General features: G+C 39.1%; 2 protein-coding genes across 7 annotated transcripts in view; both read left to right on the top strand.

Moving 5' to 3' along the window:
* The first annotated feature begins 1131 nt into the window (after positions 1-1131).
* LOC146711511 (charged multivesicular body protein 6-like) lies at positions 1132-6673 on the top strand. The gene is made up of 8 exons (XM_085454359.1): positions 1132-1488; positions 2687-2796; positions 3067-3154; positions 3542-3628; positions 3730-3795; positions 4033-4113; positions 6133-6208; positions 6304-6673. The coding sequence occupies exons 1-8, from the start codon at positions 1423-1425 to the stop codon at positions 6351-6353; spliced, it is 624 nt and encodes a 207-aa protein (XP_085310485.1). The 5' UTR covers positions 1132-1422; the 3' UTR covers positions 6354-6673.
* Positions 6674-7904: 1231 nt separating this feature from the next.
* Positions 7905-20912, top strand: part of LOC146711509 (BAR/IMD domain-containing adapter protein 2-like) — a 56691-nt gene continuing 43683 nt past the window's right edge. For all 6 annotated transcript variants that reach the window (XR_014920173.1, XM_085454356.1, XM_085454355.1 and 3 more), the window contains exon 1: positions 7905-8133. Coding sequence is in view for 5 of the 6 variants with exons in the window: in XM_085454356.1 (XP_085310482.1) it covers positions 8062-8133 (72 nt within the window). In the remaining variant the exon portion in view is untranslated. The remainder of the gene's footprint in view (positions 8134-20912) is intronic.

Genomic DNA, 20912 nt, shown 5'->3' with positions numbered 1-20912 from the left:
TCAGCACAGCCTTAACTCTCTTAGGTAAGCTTTCTTGTCATTTCTTTAAGTAGTCTTCAGATCATTTCTTTGTATTATGGCTGTGTTTTGTTCTGTTCTCTGTCAAACTGATCTCACGCTGCTTCAGTGATGTTAAGGTCCGGGCACTGGGGAGCCCAGGGCATGACTGATACTGTTCCATTGTGTGTTTTCTATCCAGGCATGTGTTTGCTGTGTTTGGGATCATTTTCATGCTGAAAAATAAAGCTGCAGGCAACCAGTTCCTTTCCAGATAGTATTGCATGTTGGATCAAAATCTGATGATACTTATCTATATTCATAATTCCAACAATATCAACATTTGACAAGATCCCCCAACAACCAACACTGGCTGAAATGTAGCCCTGGATCATGATAGAGCCTCTATGTTTGACAGATGGATGCTAACTATTGTACCACTTGCCTGACCTTCTCCATACATACAGTATTGACCCAAATTTCACATTTGAGTTCATCACTCCATGAGGCCTGTTGCCAATGATTTTCAGCCTAGTTCTCACGTAATCTGGCATAACCTGACACAATAAATATACACTTTGGTATGTCACATTTTTTGTCTAATAGCTGAGAATCATTTTGGTGCAAGAATACAGTTTTATGGCTGTTTAACCGTTTTATCTTTGATATTTTTTGTAGATTCAACTAAAGAAATGGGAACTAAATGTTTTTCGCAACATACTGGTGTAACAAAAGTATCTAAAGGTGCCGTTTAAAATGTGCACTTCACGAAACGTCTCTTATGTGTAGACACAACGGCAAACTCTAATGAAAAACTTAGTCTGGCTCCTTGGAAGTAAACTAAAAATAAATAAGAGTTGTCTCTGTTTCCAAGACTTTTGCACAATATTGAGTCATTTAGAATGCTGTCCTCTTATCACATTGCTTAACCTTACTAATGTGAAATAATACAAGAGCTGTCTGTTAATTTCCTGCCTTTATGTTGAGCAAAATCTGCTATTTTTAGAGGAAACGTTTCTTGATTGCTCTCCATGGTGCTGATCCTGGAACCCCCGGAGAGGCGGAAGCTCTCCAAGGTACCAACAGTCCGGCGAGAGTGTTTAACATGTGCCCCCTATACAATCTGCAGTTGAATTCATTTTATCATAGTAATAGGCGCAGCTGTTACCGCACGTACCATGTCACAATATAACAGGAATGAATATCAGAACAACGAGCTCTAATAATCAAGTAATGTAACGCTTCGGATTATACGTCCTGCCTTGCTTGCCGTAGGAAACGCGGAAAACAAAAAGAACTGAGGGCATGGTGTAGTCAGTTAGCCTGTTAGCCATTTTAGGCTAATTACTATCGTACAAAATGTTTAGCAAAAAGTGATATTTTTTGTGTTGATACGGGAGAATGTGGCGGGGATGTGGCTGAATAATGGGAAACGTCTTTGGGAGAAAGAGTCGACCTTCTCGTGTAACGGAGCAGGACAAAGCCATTTTGGTGAGCTGATAGCGGTTATAGCATCCCCGTTATCGGGCTAGTGTTAGGGGTTGCACGGTCTTGTGCTGTGGTCACACGGCGAGATGAATTAATATCGCCCGATGTGCTTACTGTTGGGTTTCTCTGCGACTCGTATCTCGTGAGAACTGTATTCCCCTCCTCCGTTTAGCACAGAATTGGTTTCATAAAATATCTACTGAATGAGTACATCTATTTATAATATGCGACATCAGTTTATGGACCTCTTCCTTGTGTTTTTGTGTCTATTTCTTCGTTACTTTTTTAGTAGATAAAAAAAAAAAAATTGGGTACTCCTGTTTAACTGCTGCTTAAGGCTAATATCTAATATCTAATCAGCCAATTACATGGTAGCAAAGGATGTAAAAGATGAAGCTGTCAGGCAGGAGGCGAAGAGAAAGACCACAATTATGGATATATGAAAGGAGAGCGGAAGAGGATGCAAGAGATCGTCTATGGAGGCAGATCTGCTGTTACATTCCTAAAAGCAGTTCTCTCAAAATGACCTGATGATGACAGAGTTCATAAGCAAATGAGCAGACTCCTTTGAGCTGATGAGAAGATAACAGTAACTACTACTCATTACCACCAAGGTATGCAGAAAAACACATCTTCTGCAAGTTTCAAACAACATCGCAAACCTTGAAGCAGGTGAGGTACAGCAGCTAAGAACAGGAAAATTAGGTTACAGTTCACATGAGCTCACCAAAATTGCACCATAGACACTGAGATAGTAGGGTCAGAATTTGTAAACGACATGAAAGCATTGATCCACCCTCCCCATCTTGTACCAAATGGGCAACATTTAAATGCTGCATCCTCCCTGAGTATTGTAGCTGACTATATCCATGACTCTAAGCACAGTCTATCCTTGTTCTCGTGGCTAGTTCCAGCAGAATAATGCGCCATGTCAAAAGCTCAGATCAACTCAAACTGTTTGTTTGATCGTGGCAATGAAGCCACTGTACTCAAATGGCCTTCACAGTCAGCACTGTGATTTGGTGTAACGGGTGGTGCAGATCTGCTGCAACTGTGTGATGCTGTCATGTCAGTATGAACCAACATATTTATCTAACTCATGGCTAGCAAGGTGTACCCAATAAAATGGCAAGGAATGTGTATATTATATTGTTGTTGTTGTTGTTGTTTTTTTCATTTTCTCGTTGGGGATTTTGTCCAGCAACTGAAGCAGCAGAGAGACAAGCTGAAGCAGTACCAAAAGAGAATCACCTTGCAGCTGGAGAAAGAGCGACGTCTAGCAAAGCAGCTGCTACAAGATGGCAAGAAGGAGTAAGCACAAGTCTCAATTTTACACAATATCTACCAGCATGTAGTTACACTACTGTGAATACTGGCAACAATGTAAACAAATGAGGTTTACTTAAATATGGATAATGCTACTTAAAATTTCCCAAGTTAATGACTCCTGCACAGAGTCCGTTTTCTCTTTTGTAATTCAATTTACTTTATTCGGCATGCAGCGGTACACACTGTATTCGTACTGTAAACAAAAGATATTCTTTGCAATATGATGCTTTGTGTTTTCATTTGTTATTGCAGAAAAGCGCTGTTGCTTCTTAAGAAAAAACGGTACCAGGATCAGTTACTAGAAAAGACCGAAAATCAGATTTCAAATCTCGAGCGCATGGTAAGTTTCATAGCATCAGTCCACCAGGCTTTGATATTCAGTGCCAAGGGAGAGTGGACCAGTTCAATTCTGCAGTATTTAACAGTTTCCAAAATAACTGTTAATAATATGATTGCTTAAATGCAAATTGGTCCAAAGTTGAGAAGTCCATTGTGGCCTTAAATTCATTTGTGATACAATACTGTTTTGTGATTACTTGTGATTTGTTACTATATTTCATGCTAATCCAAACCAAAAAATAGTGTAATGTAAAGTGTTTGTTTTAACTCAGTCTCTCTTTAATCACTATTTTATGAGAAAATAAAAGGGACAAATACTATTTGATTTGTTGTTTTGTTTATTTATATTTCATGTAACTATTTTTACAATGTAATTGTTTGTCAACAGGTTCAAGACATTGAGTTCATGCAAATTGAAATGAAAGTCATTGAGGGACTTAAAGTTGGCAACGACTGTCTGAAGAGCATGCATGAGGTAGTGCTTTCCATTGTTTTTCCTGTACTATGCATTTTCAAAATATTTTAATACCACCTTAAGAGTTATAAACATGAGTGTATAATGTAACATTATGACAGATCATGTCAATAGAAGATGTGGAGAGAATCCTGGATGAGACACAGGAATCGACTGACTATCAAAGGGTAAAATGCCTGATGTTTATCAAATATACCTGCACAGAACTATCATTAATACCGGTACTGCATGTATGCCAAAAATCAGCTGAGGTTTGATTAAACTACATGTCCAATAGTAATTATTTCCTTCATATTGTAGTGTATGTTCTGGGATGATACATATCACTTTAAGAGAATTTTTTAAATCAACGATTTAGTTTGTTTGTTTGTTTTTAATTTATTGCTTCATTTATGCACCTGTAGCAAATAGATGAAATGTTGGCTGGAGTCCTGACACAAGAGGATGAGGATGCTGTCTTAGCAGAGCTGGAAGCTATCACTCAGGTGGGTGTTACACTGCATTGTAAACCTTTGTTATTACTAAAAATATTTCCAAAGCATGCATGCTCTTTTGCTGTTATCGCCCCACTTCATCTAATAGTTACGCCCACCAAGGCTCCGAGCGTGACCGCAGCATTCAACTGCTGGCCACTGAGTGCTTCCACTTGAGCAATTATGTGGTTAAAGCTGTGATTCACGGTTGACTCATGCAGGCATATCACACCTAAACTGAACGTTGCCATTTAATCTTAAATCTATAGAAATCTGGTTTTTGAAGAGAAGAAAACTGTGTTGCAAACTTAGAAGAAGAATTTTTAAGCTAATTACAATATAAATGTAGCATAATAACACAGTGAATATGAAACAACTGTGGGTATGAATTTGGTTAATTCATTGTGATTAAAACCTCAGAAGATTATTCTTTTATGATGTAATTATTATCCTAAATTACACATTCACATGTCTGTCAAACTACATGCTGTAAATTACTATTTTTCACATTTGTACAAAGACTAGTTTTAAGAATCAGTTTGACACAATTATGCAAATAAAATTGTAGCGCAGTAGATATTATTGTATTTGAAGCTGAATTAAATGTGTTTCTTCTTAAAGACAATTTTTAAATGCATACAAAAATATCCTCCCACACTGCTAGACCTCACTATTGTACAATGAAATCAGTTATACAAACCCAAATACTGCATGAATTACACCAGTGCAAATTTCTCTGTAGATTATCTTTACAAACAGGAAACAAACAAAAAACAACTCCTGAATAGAAAGCTCATTATAAAGATTAACAAGTTGTTTTAAGATGAAAAAAGAAAAATTACCTGAAGCAACAAGAAGCAGAAATTGATTTTAGAAAAAAAAAAGAGGAATATTATTTTATTTTGAAGGAGCTATAGTGTTTTGGAAACTGTGAAGTATGGTGTAAATGCAAAAAAAAAAAAAAACCTAAAGAGGTAATGCATGGAAACAACATGAGACCTCCCAGAAAATGTCTGTAAGAGGGGCAATTAAAATGAATATATCTGAAAATCAATAGAATCATCTGGGGAAAAAACAACATCATTTATTGAGCAAAGAAAACTATTTTTTGCAGTTTTGCCTCTGAACACCACCACAGTGGATTTTTAAAAGATTTTTAGAAGGTTTAATATGAGGCCAAAAGAAATATCGGTGAAACTGAGAAAGGCCATCAGGCTAAAAGAACACAATAAATCTATCAGACATACGAAAAGGAGACAATGTTATGCCATGTAGGGGTGTCAGTGGATCTGGGCCACTAGTGTTAATTGATGATGTGCCTGCTGATTGAAGTAGTAGGAATATTTCTGAAGTGTACAGCGCTGTACTCTCTGCTCAGATGCAGGCATATACTGCAAAACTGACTGCAGCACATAGATAATGACTCGAGCATATATGTCCAAGCTTACTACAAAAGCAGCACAAGAGTTTCTCAAGGCAAAGAAATGAGATATCCTTCAATGACCAAACGTGTGACCTGATCCCACCACAACATAGCTTTACAGTTACTAAATGCAAACCTGGATGCAGAACATGCCACAGCAGAGGATTTAAAGGAAAGAAACAAAGCATTTTGTTGATGTCCGTGGGTTCTAGACTTCAGGCAGTCTTTTGCTGCAATGGCTTTTTAGACAAGTATTAGAAACAGTCCTTATATTTAAAATTATGTTGGTTTATGTGACTAATTTTGAGTCTAGGAAAATGGAGGTTTGTGCATAAAAATGGATGTAATTCCTAGTTAATGGCATACTGTTTGCTGTACTTCAATCACAAATTGATTTCTAAAAAAATCTAAAATCCCTTGTTCTGGTGTGCAGAGCCAAAATGTCAAAAACTGTCTTTGTCCAATATATTATGCACCTAAACTAAAATTAAAATAAAATCATTGTGCAACTTTTTGTAGTACTGCTTTGATAATAAGTCCACAAATTTTTCAGCTTTTCAGGAACTAAATATGTCAGCTGGCTTTCGTAATCTCTCTTTCTGAAACAGGAAGAAGACGTAGCACTTCCAGAGGTCCCCAGTGAACCAATACCAGAGGTGTCAGAAGCAGCTAAAGCAGAGCCAGGTACATCTAATCTTTCACTCAACAAATCATTCCTTAAACAACCATAAATTAGTGTTTGACGTCACACTATTTTATTTTGATTTTGTGTTTTCTAGAGAGGCGAGAAGCAAAGAGCAAGCCAGACAGAGAGCTGTTGGCAGCCTAGTAGACTGAATGTGTGGTCTGTATCCAGTGTTAAGCTGCATAAAGAGGTGGATTTCTTTTTTTTTCTGGGATTTGGTATGTGAACACGGGACCTGCACACATCAGTGCATCTTCACACAATTTACAGCATCAGCACTGTCTGTACTTGGTTCACCGCTCCACTTAAGTCATGCATAAAGTGAAATATTCTATTTCTCTGTGTCTGATTTGGTTAGGAAGAGAAGTGTTGCATTGTAGCTGTTATTGTAGAATAACAGGAGTTTTTAGATGTCTTACACATTATTTACAGCTTTACATATTAAATTGAGCTGTGGGAACAAACGCTGTCCTGTCTTTATTTGTCCACAACTGATTATTTTTTGTCTTTCTTGTAATTTTTATAAAATGAAAAATTAATAAAAATAATAAATACCAGTGAAAATATGCACCATACTTTCTCCAGAAGGGGGCACTCCTCACTTGTGTTTTTCTACACCGCACTCCACATAACAGGTGTCTTCATTTAGAGTGCCCTTAGTGTGTACTTGTTGAAAGAAAATCAAAATCTCATGTTGCTAATATGTGGGTGATGTTTAGACAAAGAAGAAAATATAGTATTTACAATCTGACACTAAGCAGCAATTAGACACTAATTAGCATGTACAATGCAGCTAACACAAATTATCCTATGAGGAAAAACAGCACCTATGGTGTAACAGGTACAGTGCGACTTCCCTAAAGCCTCATGTAATAGTAGGCATACTTGAGGCAGATTTACGTGGTGTATAATGGCTTTAATCGGAGGAATATGGCTTAAATTCACCACACTGAGACTCTATCATTTATTACTGATTACTGGTGCGCATGGAGATAAACTGGCAGGATGATCCCACTACTTTAACCAGCTGTTCATGCTTAGTCACATATGTTTATAGGTTAAGGTATATGCTAGGTCCTATTGTGCATAACTCTACCAAGCTTATCATTGTAAACACTGGAGCGATATGAATAGATAAACATACATATTTTAAAATACATGGAATTTGTGGCTACGAGAACGAATTTGCCTCAAATATTTAGTAATGGTAGAGATTTAGGGGGCGGGCTCTAAATCTGCATTTTGACAAGATGGTGCTGCGTTCTATTACCGTGGGAAATAATGTTTTTAACCGTTTAGTATAACAAAAACACGTCGCGCAACGTAGTAGAAATTTCGTTATGTGACTTTCATTGCCATGATAACGTAGGCTACCATGACAGCCTTTAATAATTGTTTGGGTTTTTAAATTTTATACTTTTGGGGGATAAAAGCCCTCCCTTCATATTTTCTCATTCTTGTTTACCCCTAATCTATACGTCCGAATGTATTAGATTTTACTTTTAAACTTGTAAACAAAAGCTGGAAAATGTTATACTATGTTATACTTCTTTTGTTTAAATCTTCGCATCGCACACAGTGTTTAAGAGATTGCGAAAAAAATAAAATAAAATAAAGGAAGCCCAACAAAAATCAGAACTTCCGAGTAGACCGTAAAGGCAGCATCGGACTGTCAGCTGTGGAGAGAGAAGGTGTGTTTAGTTAGTGGGTTTCGGGAGCGCAGAGCCACTCGGTGTCTTATCTCGCCTGTTGTTAGCTCGCACTCGTGCATTTACCCGTCTCTCCCCTGTTTTTTTTTTTTTTTTTCCCTTTCTCTCCGCGGATACACGTTTAAAGTAAAAAAACAACGTTTATGGTCCTGGCTGAAGATTTCACCATGTCTCGCACAGACGAGGTTCACCGTTTGACGGAAAATGTCTACAAGGTAAGGTTCAACTAATTAATAAAGTTCGGAGGTATATACGAGCATGTAATTTCAGCCGCAAAGTAAGCACTGCAGCGGCAAAATGAATTTGATCTTTGTATAGTTTTGGTCAAGATGCATTCAAAACCCATTTTTTTAAATCATCGATGATCCCTTAAGGGAGAGGCGCCGAAACGCAGCAGGTTACTATTATTATTATTTTTTATTTTTCACTTGATCAAAAATAATGTATTTTCCGCCTCCCTGTACTTTTGCGTTCCACCACAACTTAAGGCAACACCTTTCCATCAAAACTGCAAAATCAAAGTCAGTCACTCTTGCTATTCCTGCTCCTTGGCCTGTTGCATGAGTAGCCTACACCTATAGCGGTCTGCTTGAAGGTAGTGTGAGCTGTTCGTTGGTTAACTACTGGTTATTGAGCACAACCTGCTGAAACATTAACATACTGCATTCCAGAAGTCGGTGCTCGAGTGGCACAAAAGCCTAAGCATCCTGTTGCAACAAGTAAATATTTGCCTCTTCAAACCTGTTCTTCTTAAAACTCCATGTGAACTGCGTTTGATTGCAAAGCCTCAATTCTGGGAAAGACACATTCTAGGTAAAAAATGAATGGAAGCGATTGCACCATCTAAGCCCACCATTTATTTTTTTTAGCTTTTTTCATGTCTCAGTATTTTTAATGCAAAACTTGTCTTCAAATTCTTTTTGTAGAAACAGCAATGGGTTGGATTTACAGCTGTATACTAAAGAAGAGCACCTGATGACAGAATAATAAGGAAATTTGCCATTTATCATCTACCAGTGCTTTCCCCTGTTGGTGTATACATGGCTGGAATGCTCATTTGATTATAGAAGTGGTTGATGAATAACTTAAAAGAGCTAATGCCCTAATCATGCGCTTGTTTTCGTGCTGATTGCTTTATAATTTATTAAACCTCACTGCAGGCTTTGTTTAACAACCTTTGCCATGGTTTAGAGTTGCAGCCAGTAATGGAATGTCAACATAATCTCACCGTATGATGGCTTGCTCCTGTGTCTGCTCTGTAATATTCTTGGGTTTCCTTAATGACTTAGGCCTGCTTGAGGTGGTCTCTATCTTATATCTGTATGTATATCTAGGTATTGATACGTGTAATAACCTAAATATACTCTATCGCTAGCTGTTTCCATGCAAAGCATAAGCCAGCAGAAGTTTTGCGAAACCCATGAATGAGTCAAGACGAGCTGTTCTGATACCTATAGGGAATTGAGGTATCAGAAATGAGCAGACATCTAGGGGTTCTTAGAGCCATAAATTGAAGTAAATGTTCCCAGCACTGGTTCCAAGTTTACCTGAATGCCCTTTATCATATGGGGTTTATACAAGTGCTTATTTCCTGCAAATGTTGGTAAATCAGTCCCTCCATAAAAGGGGGAAGAAAGAAATGCTCCAGATTCCCGAGTTCTTTGGGGAGAACAGACCCCTCTGCAGATTTTGGTGCTCATTCAAGTAAAAGCCCAGCAGTGAGTCTCTGTCTCTGGGGTGAAAAAACCCTGTCAAAGCCCTGACAGTCCAACACTGATGGGCAGTAGAGTGGAGAAAGAGAGTCCCACTTCCAACACTGGGGAACTGACCCAGTGGCAAAAGCCAGGAGGTCAGAGAGTGAGTGTTATCTATAGTCACTGCTTCTTTGGCACTTTGTCATGCTTTTTTCACCAAACCTTGCAGCATAAAAGCAAGTTTCGTACTGTTTCTTTAATATTTCAAGAGTTCAGTGTGACCCATATCTCAGTGAGGGGAGAAACACGAGTCTTTTACTGTATACTGCGTGTTGTTAATGCAGTAGAGCTGCAGTGATGAACTGAGTTAACAGTCAGAAATTATTCCACAAGTATCTGTGTTATTGTGTGTTATTGTCTTTATTCTGGTCATCCTTGAAACACAACTCTAGATATTGTCTGCCTCTCTATAAGATGATTAAGACTAGCTTTGGGTATATGTTAACAGACACTTTTGCATGTTTTTAAGACATTATTATTTGATCCCGTCCTATGACCTTTAATTTTCACAAAGAAATGCAGTTTCAAATTTTTATAGTAGTTTAATTTTTGTGAGAAACAGAATATCATCCAAAAATCCAGGAAAAAAGCAAGTATTTGATCCAGTGCAACCCACAAAGAATTATGTCTCCTAATATACAGATAGCTATGTGCTATTTTTGTGGTACACGGATTACAATTAATCGATAAATGATCTAAACTTTTTATGAGTATAAAGCTGACCTGTCCTCTGAATCAGCTTCTTCCAGTCCAACATCTCTGCCAGTATGGGCAAGAGCAAAGAGCTCTCAAAGGATATTAAGAACAAGACTGTAAACCTGCACAAGGCTGCAGCGGTCTAAAAGACCATCAACAAGAAGCTTGGTGAGAAGGTGACAAGTTTTGCTGTGACTATTTGGAAATGTAAGAAATACAAAATGACCGTCAATTGCCCTCAGTCTGAAGATCTTGCCTCACAAGGTGAGGAGGATCTTGAGAAAGCCGGCAGACACAGAAGGCAGTTGGGACCACAATCGCCAAGAACACCACTGGAAATACATTATGCCTAGTGGACTCATATTTGCAGCACCCATAAGGTCTCCCAGCTCAAGAAGGCACATGTTTAGGACCATTTTAAGTTTCAAGTGAACATCTGAATGATTCAGAGAAGGCTTGGAAGAAAGTGCTGTGTATGACCCAGAGAACACCAACTTCAAGGAGATGGAAACATTATGCTTTGGGGCTGTTGCTTCGTGGCTGGGTCTTCCAGCATGACAACAATCGAAACACACTGCCAAGGCAACAAAGGAGTGGCTTGCTTAGAAGCACATCATAATCATGGACTGGCCTAGCAAGTTACCAGACTTCAGTCCTCCTCAGTAGAAAATCTTTGAAGAACCTTAAAGGATTTAGAGTGTTTCTATAAAGAGGAGTGGGCCAAAATCCATCCTGAAACATGTGAAAACCCAGTGACCACCAAGTGCTACGTCATATGTTGCTTGGAGATCAAATGCTTATTTCACTAAATGACAGAGAAGTCAGTTTATAGCATTTATTTAATTTAATGTGGGGTTTTGTTCTAGATTTTTGCTTGGTATTCTGTGTCTCCCCATTTAAAGGAAACTGCTATGAAAATTGGAGACTTATCTTTTCTTGAAAGTGAGCAAACTTCCTAATTCAGCAGGGGGTCAAATAATTATTCCATTGACTGTATATGTGGCACAATCATTGTTTAATCAAGACAAAAAAATTGAGTTGGATCAGTTATAAAAATTTTATTAACCATAGTTTACACTCAAAATAATGCAGTAATCAGCATGTTTCAGCACTTGAATCTACTGTTATGAGTTAAGATGCAAAATTACACATTGTCTGAGGCTGAAATGCAGACTGTCATCTTTAATTTCAGGGGAGTTTCAGCCAAACTGATGAAACAGTACAAGTCATGGCTTCTGTTACAGGATTAGATTAAAATGATAGAAAATGGATGCCTGAAAGTGCACAGAGGTAAATGGAAATTTCATCCACCGTATGATCACTGGCTTGGAAAGAAATACATAATGATTGAATATTTCTTTGTGTTTTGCTGAGTAAGAGTCAAACTTGGAATCTCAAGTTGTTGTTTTTCATGTTAGACCTTTTTTGTGCTAATTGCCTGTGGTGATTGAACATGAATAGTTTTGTGCACCTCCAAGCGATAAACACAAAAATAATTGCTTTAACTTCCAAAACCTTGTAACCCTGCTTATCTCTCTGGTCTGTACATATCAGACAGCAGACAATAGTTGTTTGTCTGATTTGCAAGCAAACAACTCCTGAGGAAGAGAAAATGTTTAAAAAAATATGCAGAGACTGTAAAGTCATTGTAGTCAGCAGCTGGGCAGATACCGAGTAATCACTAGGGAGGTTAGGGGGGTAACTGCGCTGCTGTGAGTCATGTTAGCCCAGTTGAGAGTGTGTGTTTAACAGGGCTGGAACTGTAGGCATGGTGAGAGCAAGAGTGGGGATTCTGCATCTCACTCTGAGTATTGTTCCTTCAGCAAAGGGCAGAGACACTCCTTACTTTCCAGAGATGACTTTATCTTAATCAACAAGGGAGTCAACTCTGTAAACCCAGCAATCCCTGCATGATCCTCCATGACTCACTTCAATTCTCCTCCCTCACGTAGACTGGCAGTTCCAGACGAGGTGACTGGTATATAGTCATTCCTGTGCTGACACAGGGAGACAGATACTTAAGACTGACACTCAGCGCTTGCATGTTTGAGAACGTCTGTGTCTGCACTGCTGTCATCTCCACCAGCTGGTCATGCCACCGGCTGCCTGTGAAAGGTGGTGGCCTAGATCAAGCCTCTTAGCATGCCGCTGGATCAAGTCTCAGACTGACCTGGCTCGGGAGGAGGGGAGGACAAGATGAAGTGAATAAACAGATTAGAGCAAGCCTGAATGCAGCTTCGAAAGAACAGAGCTGTGTGCTAAGCCAGTCAATAGTGCAACCTCTTAACTGCTAACATTATATGCTGCTCTCCTGAAGAATAAATAACATGGACGTTTACATCAAAGCTAAACGCCCCGTGGAAGAATGTAACTTTTTCTTGTATTTCTTCACCCTTTGTCACAGAAAGTATTGCGTGTTCTGCCCCCGATACAATGCAGTGCAGGTTTTGAACACACCCTGACAGGTAAGGAAATAAAAGGGTGTGGCTCATCACCACTAGCCCTCAGGACAGCGCCGTTTTCCCATGAAACACCACTCCCTAAATGTCAACACAGCCCGGAAGCCAGTAGATGCCATTTTCTCAAATGTCTGTTATGAATGTGGCAAAATAGTCGTTTGACGTTAAGTGGATCAAGCGCGTTCTGCAGTGCGCTCTTGTTATTTGATCTTCATTTTGTGGTTGCCTGATAGCGGCTGCAGTATGTCTGATTTAAAGAAAAAACCCTCATCTGAAATGCAGTTTCTCTGCCTAAAAGACATCTTGTTATGTAATAGGTTTCTCTCTCAGTTGCAATATTGTCGTGACATTCACTACACTCAAATGAATGTTACTCTGGTGATGATAAGAGAACTACAGTTTCACCACAATCTCATGTGGGAGATCTGAACAGGTGGTCTCTTAGCAACAACGTGCCATTATTCTTATGTGTTTCTGTCATATCATTGTGCTAAAAGACTTGCAGTTGGTGAAGGGCTAGAGAAGGCGTGTGAGAGGGAGGAATAGCGATAGAAGGATAGTATTTTTTTTTTTTTTTCAAATATGGACATGTTTATTTCAGAAAGGGAATAAAAGGAGATGTAGAGCTAATGAAATGCTTACTAAAAGCCCCAGAAAGGATCTAGTGTAAACCAGCCTCTTTGATGTATATACAGTGCTGTGTGTCGTTTGTTTGGTCTTACAATAAGAAGTTGTCTGGAGCTGCATAAGTGAAAATGCCATATATTGTTTTATTTGCCTTTTTCCTTGCCGCACATCAAATAAGGCACCACTTGTCTTATAAAATGCAATTTACAGGAGTTTAAAATGACTTGTGCTTCTGAACATCTGCTCCCAGAATATAGTGTTTCAACAAGTTTATTCCTGTGGTGCCTAGGGCCTTGAAAAGATTGCATTATGCACTGCAGGAGATATCATAACATTCATTGCCTTTGGAACAGCAGATTTGTTCCCTGTGCCTTTGACTGCGATGCTGAGAGAGGACTATTGCTCCACACACCCACCTTCTCTGCACGTCTGGGGGCGGATGGTTTAGAGACATTCTCTTTTCTTTTACTCATCATTGCTTTTTTTTGTTTTTTCCAAGGGCATAGACTGGCGATGCTGACTGCTAAATCCAAAGCTACACTCCAGTGACTCAAACATGCTTCATGACAATCACTGATCATTAAGGTTGATTTGAAGTCACCCTGTTAGCATGGCTACTCTCCCGAATGTAGAGGATAGAAAGAAAATGTAAAAGAATATAGAAGGATTTTGTTTATTTTAGAAAAATAAAGCGTTAAAGTGTTGCCAGTGAAGAAGAAGAAGAGATGAAGAGAAGGAAAAATAGATGGAGACATTCCACATCCTTGTTGAAATAGTCCCTAATTACTGTGGAGGGTGAAGCTGTAATTACACAGACAGAAAGAGACACAGAGACAGAAAATTTCAGTTCGTACTGTGTCAATGGACACAATGGTCTTGCATTGATGGGCCATGAACTAGAGTTAACATGCCTGTGGCCGCTCTTACTCTATGCATCTGTGGTAAATGCTGCTACTTTCAGTAGGATTGGCTACACTACACCCACAAGGCCAGCTCAACAGGCAGCCACAGTGCTCTTCTGAGCCCCAAGCCAGTTGTACTTATGAGCAGAAAGTCAGTAATGCTGCATGGATACCCAGATGGTTTGAATGTTCCTTTAGGTGAGAACATTTTGACGCAGCCAAATTTTGCCATTTGGATATAAAATGAGTAATGCAGCAGATTTGCTGCTCTGCCACTGTAAACTTTCTTTTTTTTTTTTTTTGTAGCATTCAAAAGACCTTTATCTATATCCATCTATATCTCAGAATGTACATGTATCTCAATGAATCAGCATCAAAACAAAACCAAAAAAAAATCTGTGGCAAAACAATGCCACCCACATGTTATTTTCAAATTAATCAAGCACTTAGTTGACTGACACTGTGGGAAGCTTAAATGGGAAATTTGCAGTTTCAGTTTGTTTAGGTGTTTTCTTTCTGTTTTGGAATGTGGAGAAACTGGAGTGTTACAGGTAGTTCTGTAGCAGTAGGATGCTTGCACAGTACAACACATGTTTTTCATTGTATTTATTTGTTTCTTCATTTTTATAGAATTGCCCGCAAGCTTTCAAACTGATGTGCAAAAATGTTAATTTCCTATACAGCCAGCCAGTGACGTAACCTAAAATACAATGAAAGATTTTCTCAGATTCAACATTTTCTATTTTTCAATTTGAAAGCTAAAATCATATTTTGAGGGATTTGTGGGAAATGCATCCCTTTCCTCCACAAAAGGAAAAGGATCTTTTGCTGGTAAAAGAAATAAAGCTAGCAAATAAGTCTGGTCTCGGTTGCTGTGGTAACCAGTGTCTGCACTGAGTTAGTTGAATGGTTGATGCTGAGGTGGATGAGGGGGTCACACTAGCTGCAGATGACAGAAAAGCAAACAAACACAGTAAATAGTTGGTCTCTGGTGTGTATGTTATTTGTCCGGCAGAGACAGAAGGGGACATTTCAGTTTAAAGGTGAGGAAAAGACAAAGTAATTGTTTGTAGAGGGCTTGGTTTTTCCTACTCAATCTGAGACCCCTTAGAGACAATTATGGACCCCAAAAGAGTCTTAAAAAAAACTCATGTCTGCTCTGTTATACTGAAATTTGCCAAAGTGCCTTTTCGTGACTGATATTTACAGTAGGGGCCATCTCCAACCTGACAAACCCTTTTATTTCTGTGTAGCATGCAAGGCATTATCATTGAATTGTTGCAAACCCTGACTGAGTTCACAAATACAGCACACAGGAACTGCTGATATTTACCCTCTGCGCTGCAAGTTAATAAGAGTATAGTACAAATCATAAATTCCCCGTTTTATTCCCATCTTACTAGGAGCATGTTTACATGACAGAGGATGGAAAGTAGGCTACTGTTGGCAAGAAGCGATGTATGATTTATAGGCTTTTTTGCAACAGTTTATTTTCAGTGTTTACATAGTTCCTGACATGAGTCTTTTTGGACTAATGACCATGACTGTAGACCTGCACGAAACCCTTTCCACTGTTTATGTTCACAATAAAAATAAAACGTATTCAAAAAATTGGATGACATTTAATACAAGCGTCTAAACCTGCACTGGGTTGTTTCACTACATTTGAAATTTTTAGAAAAGGTAAACGGCTTGTGCGGCACAGCAACATCATTATCTGTGACATAAAAGCCAGCGCTGAAACTGTCAGGAGTTGTTGCAACCAAAGCACATTGTTATAGGAAGAACGTCTCTGTTCTATTTTATATCGATGCCTGTGTTTGACATGAGTGATGCGCAACACTTGAGTGTGCACGCTTCCATAACAAAGGAATGGAGGAGCTGTTTTTGAAGTCTACAAACTTTTCTTTTTTTCTGCTCATAATGTTAAAGTTTTCTCCCTTCAAGAGAACTTGGAAAGGACACACGCATTCATGTGGTATTCTGAGATTTGATTTTTACCTTGGCTTCCACTGAGAGCACATGATGTACCTTCTGCAGCATTAGTAAAGCTTTAAGTATGCGAAACTGCGAACTGGCCATTGGCATCTGCTCAAAGCGTATACCTCTGACATAAGCGCATGCTTTGCATTGTTGTTTGCAGTTTACTGTGTTTCAGATTTACAGTAGCTCTTCAGTTAGTCTTTAGAGTCCTTGTACTTCACAGTCTCTTGATAAGTGCTGGGAATGTCACTGTACTGTAGGGCTTTGATGCTTTGAAGTCTTAACTTCTTTTTAAATCAAATGATAAAACTGCCCATCCTATCTGAGTATACGCAAGAAGTCAAAACACTCAGTTGTCTAATTTTAAGTGTGACGTTTAAATGGAATTTACTTTCTTCTAGTGAAATGTGATGAAGTTTGGAATGCATTCCCTTAGACATGTGTCCTATTTCCAATATGCCAACTGTCTCATTAGTTCTAACACCAAAAAAATGATTTCTGATAAGCTGTGACCAGCCTTAGCACCAAATTGACTGGCTTAGGAGAAAAACCCAGGATGGCATAGCATAAACAACCAGAATACCCTCTGACAGGTACCCAGATATATTCAAATCCAGCACCACTGCTACAATCACGGATTCTTTTTTTTTTAATTTTTAGCTAACTTAATTGTCTAAAGATTTCATTTGTACCTTGATTCATGGGTCGATGTGACAATGAAAGGAAACGTATATGAAAAGAAAAATCCCTGTTAAACAGTCTGAGTTTCGTGACCACACTGTAGAGACATCGTTTGGCCAGCAAGGGGTTTTCTCCCAAGAAATGATTTAGTCAAGGTCCCGTCTGAGGTGTACGGTCTTGAGCCCATCATGTTAATAATCATTCAGTGCACTCAGCTAGACTGGAGATCACACTGGAGCCAAAATATTTGGTCCTAGTACACTAATTAGTTCAGGTATCAGTTGCCCTCCAGCTGAGACTCATTCTTTGCTTATGCACCCTCATTATTAAGAAAGAGAAAGGCAAATGGCATTTTTGCCACTAGTCAGTCCACACAGTATCCACTTTCTTAACATTCTTCCCTAATAACATCAGCAGCTCTGGCAGCTTCTTTCGGCTCTCATCATGTGATAGGTCCTTACAGTCCTCACAAATGCAGTAAATGGCAGATTCAGCGTTCATGTGATCTGGGCATTTATGTATTTATTAAATTTTTTTTTAGGCCTGTGACAAGTTGCTATGTTGAAGAGGAAGTGAGAAGGAATGAGAGAGGGGAGGGTGAGAGGGAACAGATGATGGCTTCCTGGCTTCTGATTGCGCGTGATTCCCCCTGGTTCTAATCAGCTGGTGTTAGTTTCAAATTGCCCCCTTTGCATGTCATTACAATGTTTGTGTGCGTAGGTGTGTGTGTGACAGAGGAGAACAGAGTGAGCAGAGATGAATGAATGTCCCATAATTTGAATCTGCCATCTAGATGCATCGACCTTGTTTCGATTGTTGCTGCTATGGTGAGGGGAAACATTGATTTGTTTAGTGCGCAGAAAGAAATCATTTTTTACGTCGCCTAATAAAGTTTTCCTCTAATCCTCCTTTATACATGCACTCATGCACGCCACAGTTCTCTGTATTCTCCCTGTCTCACCTCTGCAGCACAGCTGGGTGTCAAAGAGATCTGATTAATTTTGCAGGAGACATTAGTCTGCCCTCCTTTGATTGTCTCCCTTAATTTTTTGCTCCGAGTGCTGATAATGAATTCAATCAGTCTTCGTGTAGGCAGTGACAAAATGAGCAGACTCTTCCTCTCAGACAAGGAGAAAATGACTCGAGCCTTGACTTATTTCTTATTTTATGAATTCTTTAATTAGAAGATGATACAACGAGTTTGAAAAGAGGGGGATACAGTAGCCGATTATACACCTTTTCTTCGTAATTCATAGAATATTTCATCCTCACAGTTTTCTATTCAGTCATCTACTTGATAGCTCTCTCTCTCTCTCCCTCCCTGCCTCTCTGTCGCACAACCTTAAGTGTCTCCTGGCCCCATTTCCCAATTAGCTGTCACAATTAGGGTAACAATGTAGCACAAGAGAACTGGGATGACAAATTTAGCAAAAATGGGAAGAGATGAAGAAAGAAACTACCTCACTTTTTTTCCACTTCTTCACTTCCCTTAACTACATGTCATTTAAGTTCTATTGTAATTCATGTCTCTTATATAATAGTTATATCAGTAGCTAATCGCATAATACTGTAAATTGGCTCCATAGCTGCATGCATTACTGTCTGTTTATAGAGTGTGTGTGTGTGTGTGTGTGTGTGCGCGCGTGCGTGCGCGCGCGCGCGTGTGTGTGTTCGGAACGTGGAAGAAAAGGCAGCTAGGCTTGTGTCACATACCTTTGGCCTCTTCAGTGGGAGAATGTTCTGTAATGATGCTGTACTGGGCCTAGCTTTTTTTTTTATGTAATCCTCCCACCAGTTTTAAACACCACCACTCTTTATTATAACCACTTGTATCAATGTAGGTGTGTGCACGAGTACACACACATGTATTTGTGAATTTGTGATACACACGTTTGTGTAACCTCTTCAATGAGATGCACTGAATAATTTAGGAATAAATATTTTCTTAGCAAGGTCCTGAGGGTTGTCTTTTATCTTCCCAGAGGTAGAACAAGCAGGGATACAATTTGTATTGAGGTGCTATGTGAACTTGAGATAAGGTTCTCAACCAATTATATTTGTATCCTTTGAGTGTGTTAGTCTAACAGAGCCGGGGGGAGAACATTAGAATAATTTATAATATGCGTTTTACTATTGTTTCATCGTAACTTTGCAATAAGTTTATTTAAAACAATTATTTTTATTAAAAAATAAAATAAGTAAGCAGACTGAAGAGTAAGCAGACCACTGAAGAGTCTGTAGGACGTTGTTGCCTTGTGTGTGCTTGTATCTGTATAAGAACAAAGTTTCTCACTGTATTGTTGTTCCACGGTGCACTGTAGACTTACCATGAGTCCATTTTAATTGACAGCTAGACTCAGTCAACAGAAGAGGAGGAGGACTCTAAAAGGCTGTGACTTCTGATTTTAGCCAAACAATATAGGATCCTGAACAACTCTTACTGGTACACTGGTAGTGTTGCTCTGACCACAGCAAATGCTAAAAAACTTCATATGTTGTGCAGAGATTTGTGGGTTTCTAAAATAAAGCTATAGGAGTGGGGTATAGCTTCAAAATTATATTACAATATTTCCAGAAAATTTGGAAGAAAAATATTTAATCTACTGAGCAATGTAACCTCAGTAGTGTAAAGGGTTTTTTTTTTTTTCCAATGAGCTACTGTCATTGATGTCAGACTACCTAATTTGAAGTGTGAATTTTCTTAAACAAGGTGCCAGCTGCAGCGGGTTTATAGTGCAGTAGTAGTGATACAGCAATATATCCGATGACACAGTCAAGTCAAACATAAACACAAAAGTAGCAAGGAATTTATATCCACCGCCCTCTTTCCCTGGTATATGGAGCACAACTAGTGAGCATTCCAGCGGTACTCAGTGGAGCATTTGTTTAAGTGTGAGTCGCTTATCTCTAGCTAGTTTCTCCCCATTTTGTAGCCTGGTTGTCTCGAACAGTGTTTTTGTTTCACCACTTGAGACAAAAACACTGTTCAAGTTTGTTATTTTCAGTTTTAGCGGGAACATTTTTCTCGCATGTTTTGCAAAGTACTTCGTTCTCTTGGAGGTTGTTTAGGTACTAAATCATCACCTGAGATGGACGCATGGCTCTGACTCTCAGACATGCCCGAGTGTGCTAGAACGTAAAGGCAAATTTATTACTGGCATTAGCAGGGACAATATGATATGGGACATCCCTGTAAAGCAAAATACTGAAACAAGAGCAAAGACTAAATTACTATTAATCTGATGTGTTTCTTTGAAATATAATTAACAGCACAAGCAATGTTTAAGCATTGGTAGTAAACATTTGCTGGTTTCCTTCAGAGCTTCTTTAGTTATGTAAAAAAATGGTGGAGAATCTCAGGTATTTAACTCCTAGTGGGGGTGATAGGTTTGTAGCTTGAACCCATCCGCTGGAACGTTGAAGACAATATAATTACACTGCAAAGCAAGACACAAGTAGGCAAGCTTCTTCATGTTTCTCGTGCACGGGAGAGAACCGGACAGGCACCGTTCCTTCGCTTGACCCCAGTTGCTCTCGTCCGTTCTCCCGTACCACTGTTCTTTTATTGAGGTTACATGAATATGCATAGGTTCATTAACATATGACGTCTACATACACACAAAGAGTACCTTGCGTGTGTGTGTGTGTGTGTGTGTGTGTGTGTGTGTGTGTGTGTGTGTGTGTGTGTGTGTGTGTGTGTGTGGACTGCTGATCAAAGGGTCAAACATCCTTGGTCAGGAAGAGGGTAGCCTCCCCCTCACCCTAGATGGTTCATCCTAGATAACACGGTGAGGAAGTCCTGCAGTTCATCTAAACAAAGAGCACTTAGACTAGAACAGACGCAACTACGTTAATCCTACCATAAAACAATAAGACACGGTATGACCTCTCA

Source organism: Copadichromis virginalis, linkage group LG4 (genome assembly GCF_057382275.1).
Source record: "Copadichromis virginalis isolate Kocher_CV1m ecotype Utaka linkage group LG4, C_Virginalis_male_GT1.1, whole genome shotgun sequence".
NCBI lineage: Eukaryota > Metazoa > Chordata > Actinopteri > Cichliformes > Cichlidae > Copadichromis > Copadichromis virginalis.
Note: the sequence above shows the minus strand (reverse complement) of the source record. Positions and strands in the feature narration are given on the sequence as shown.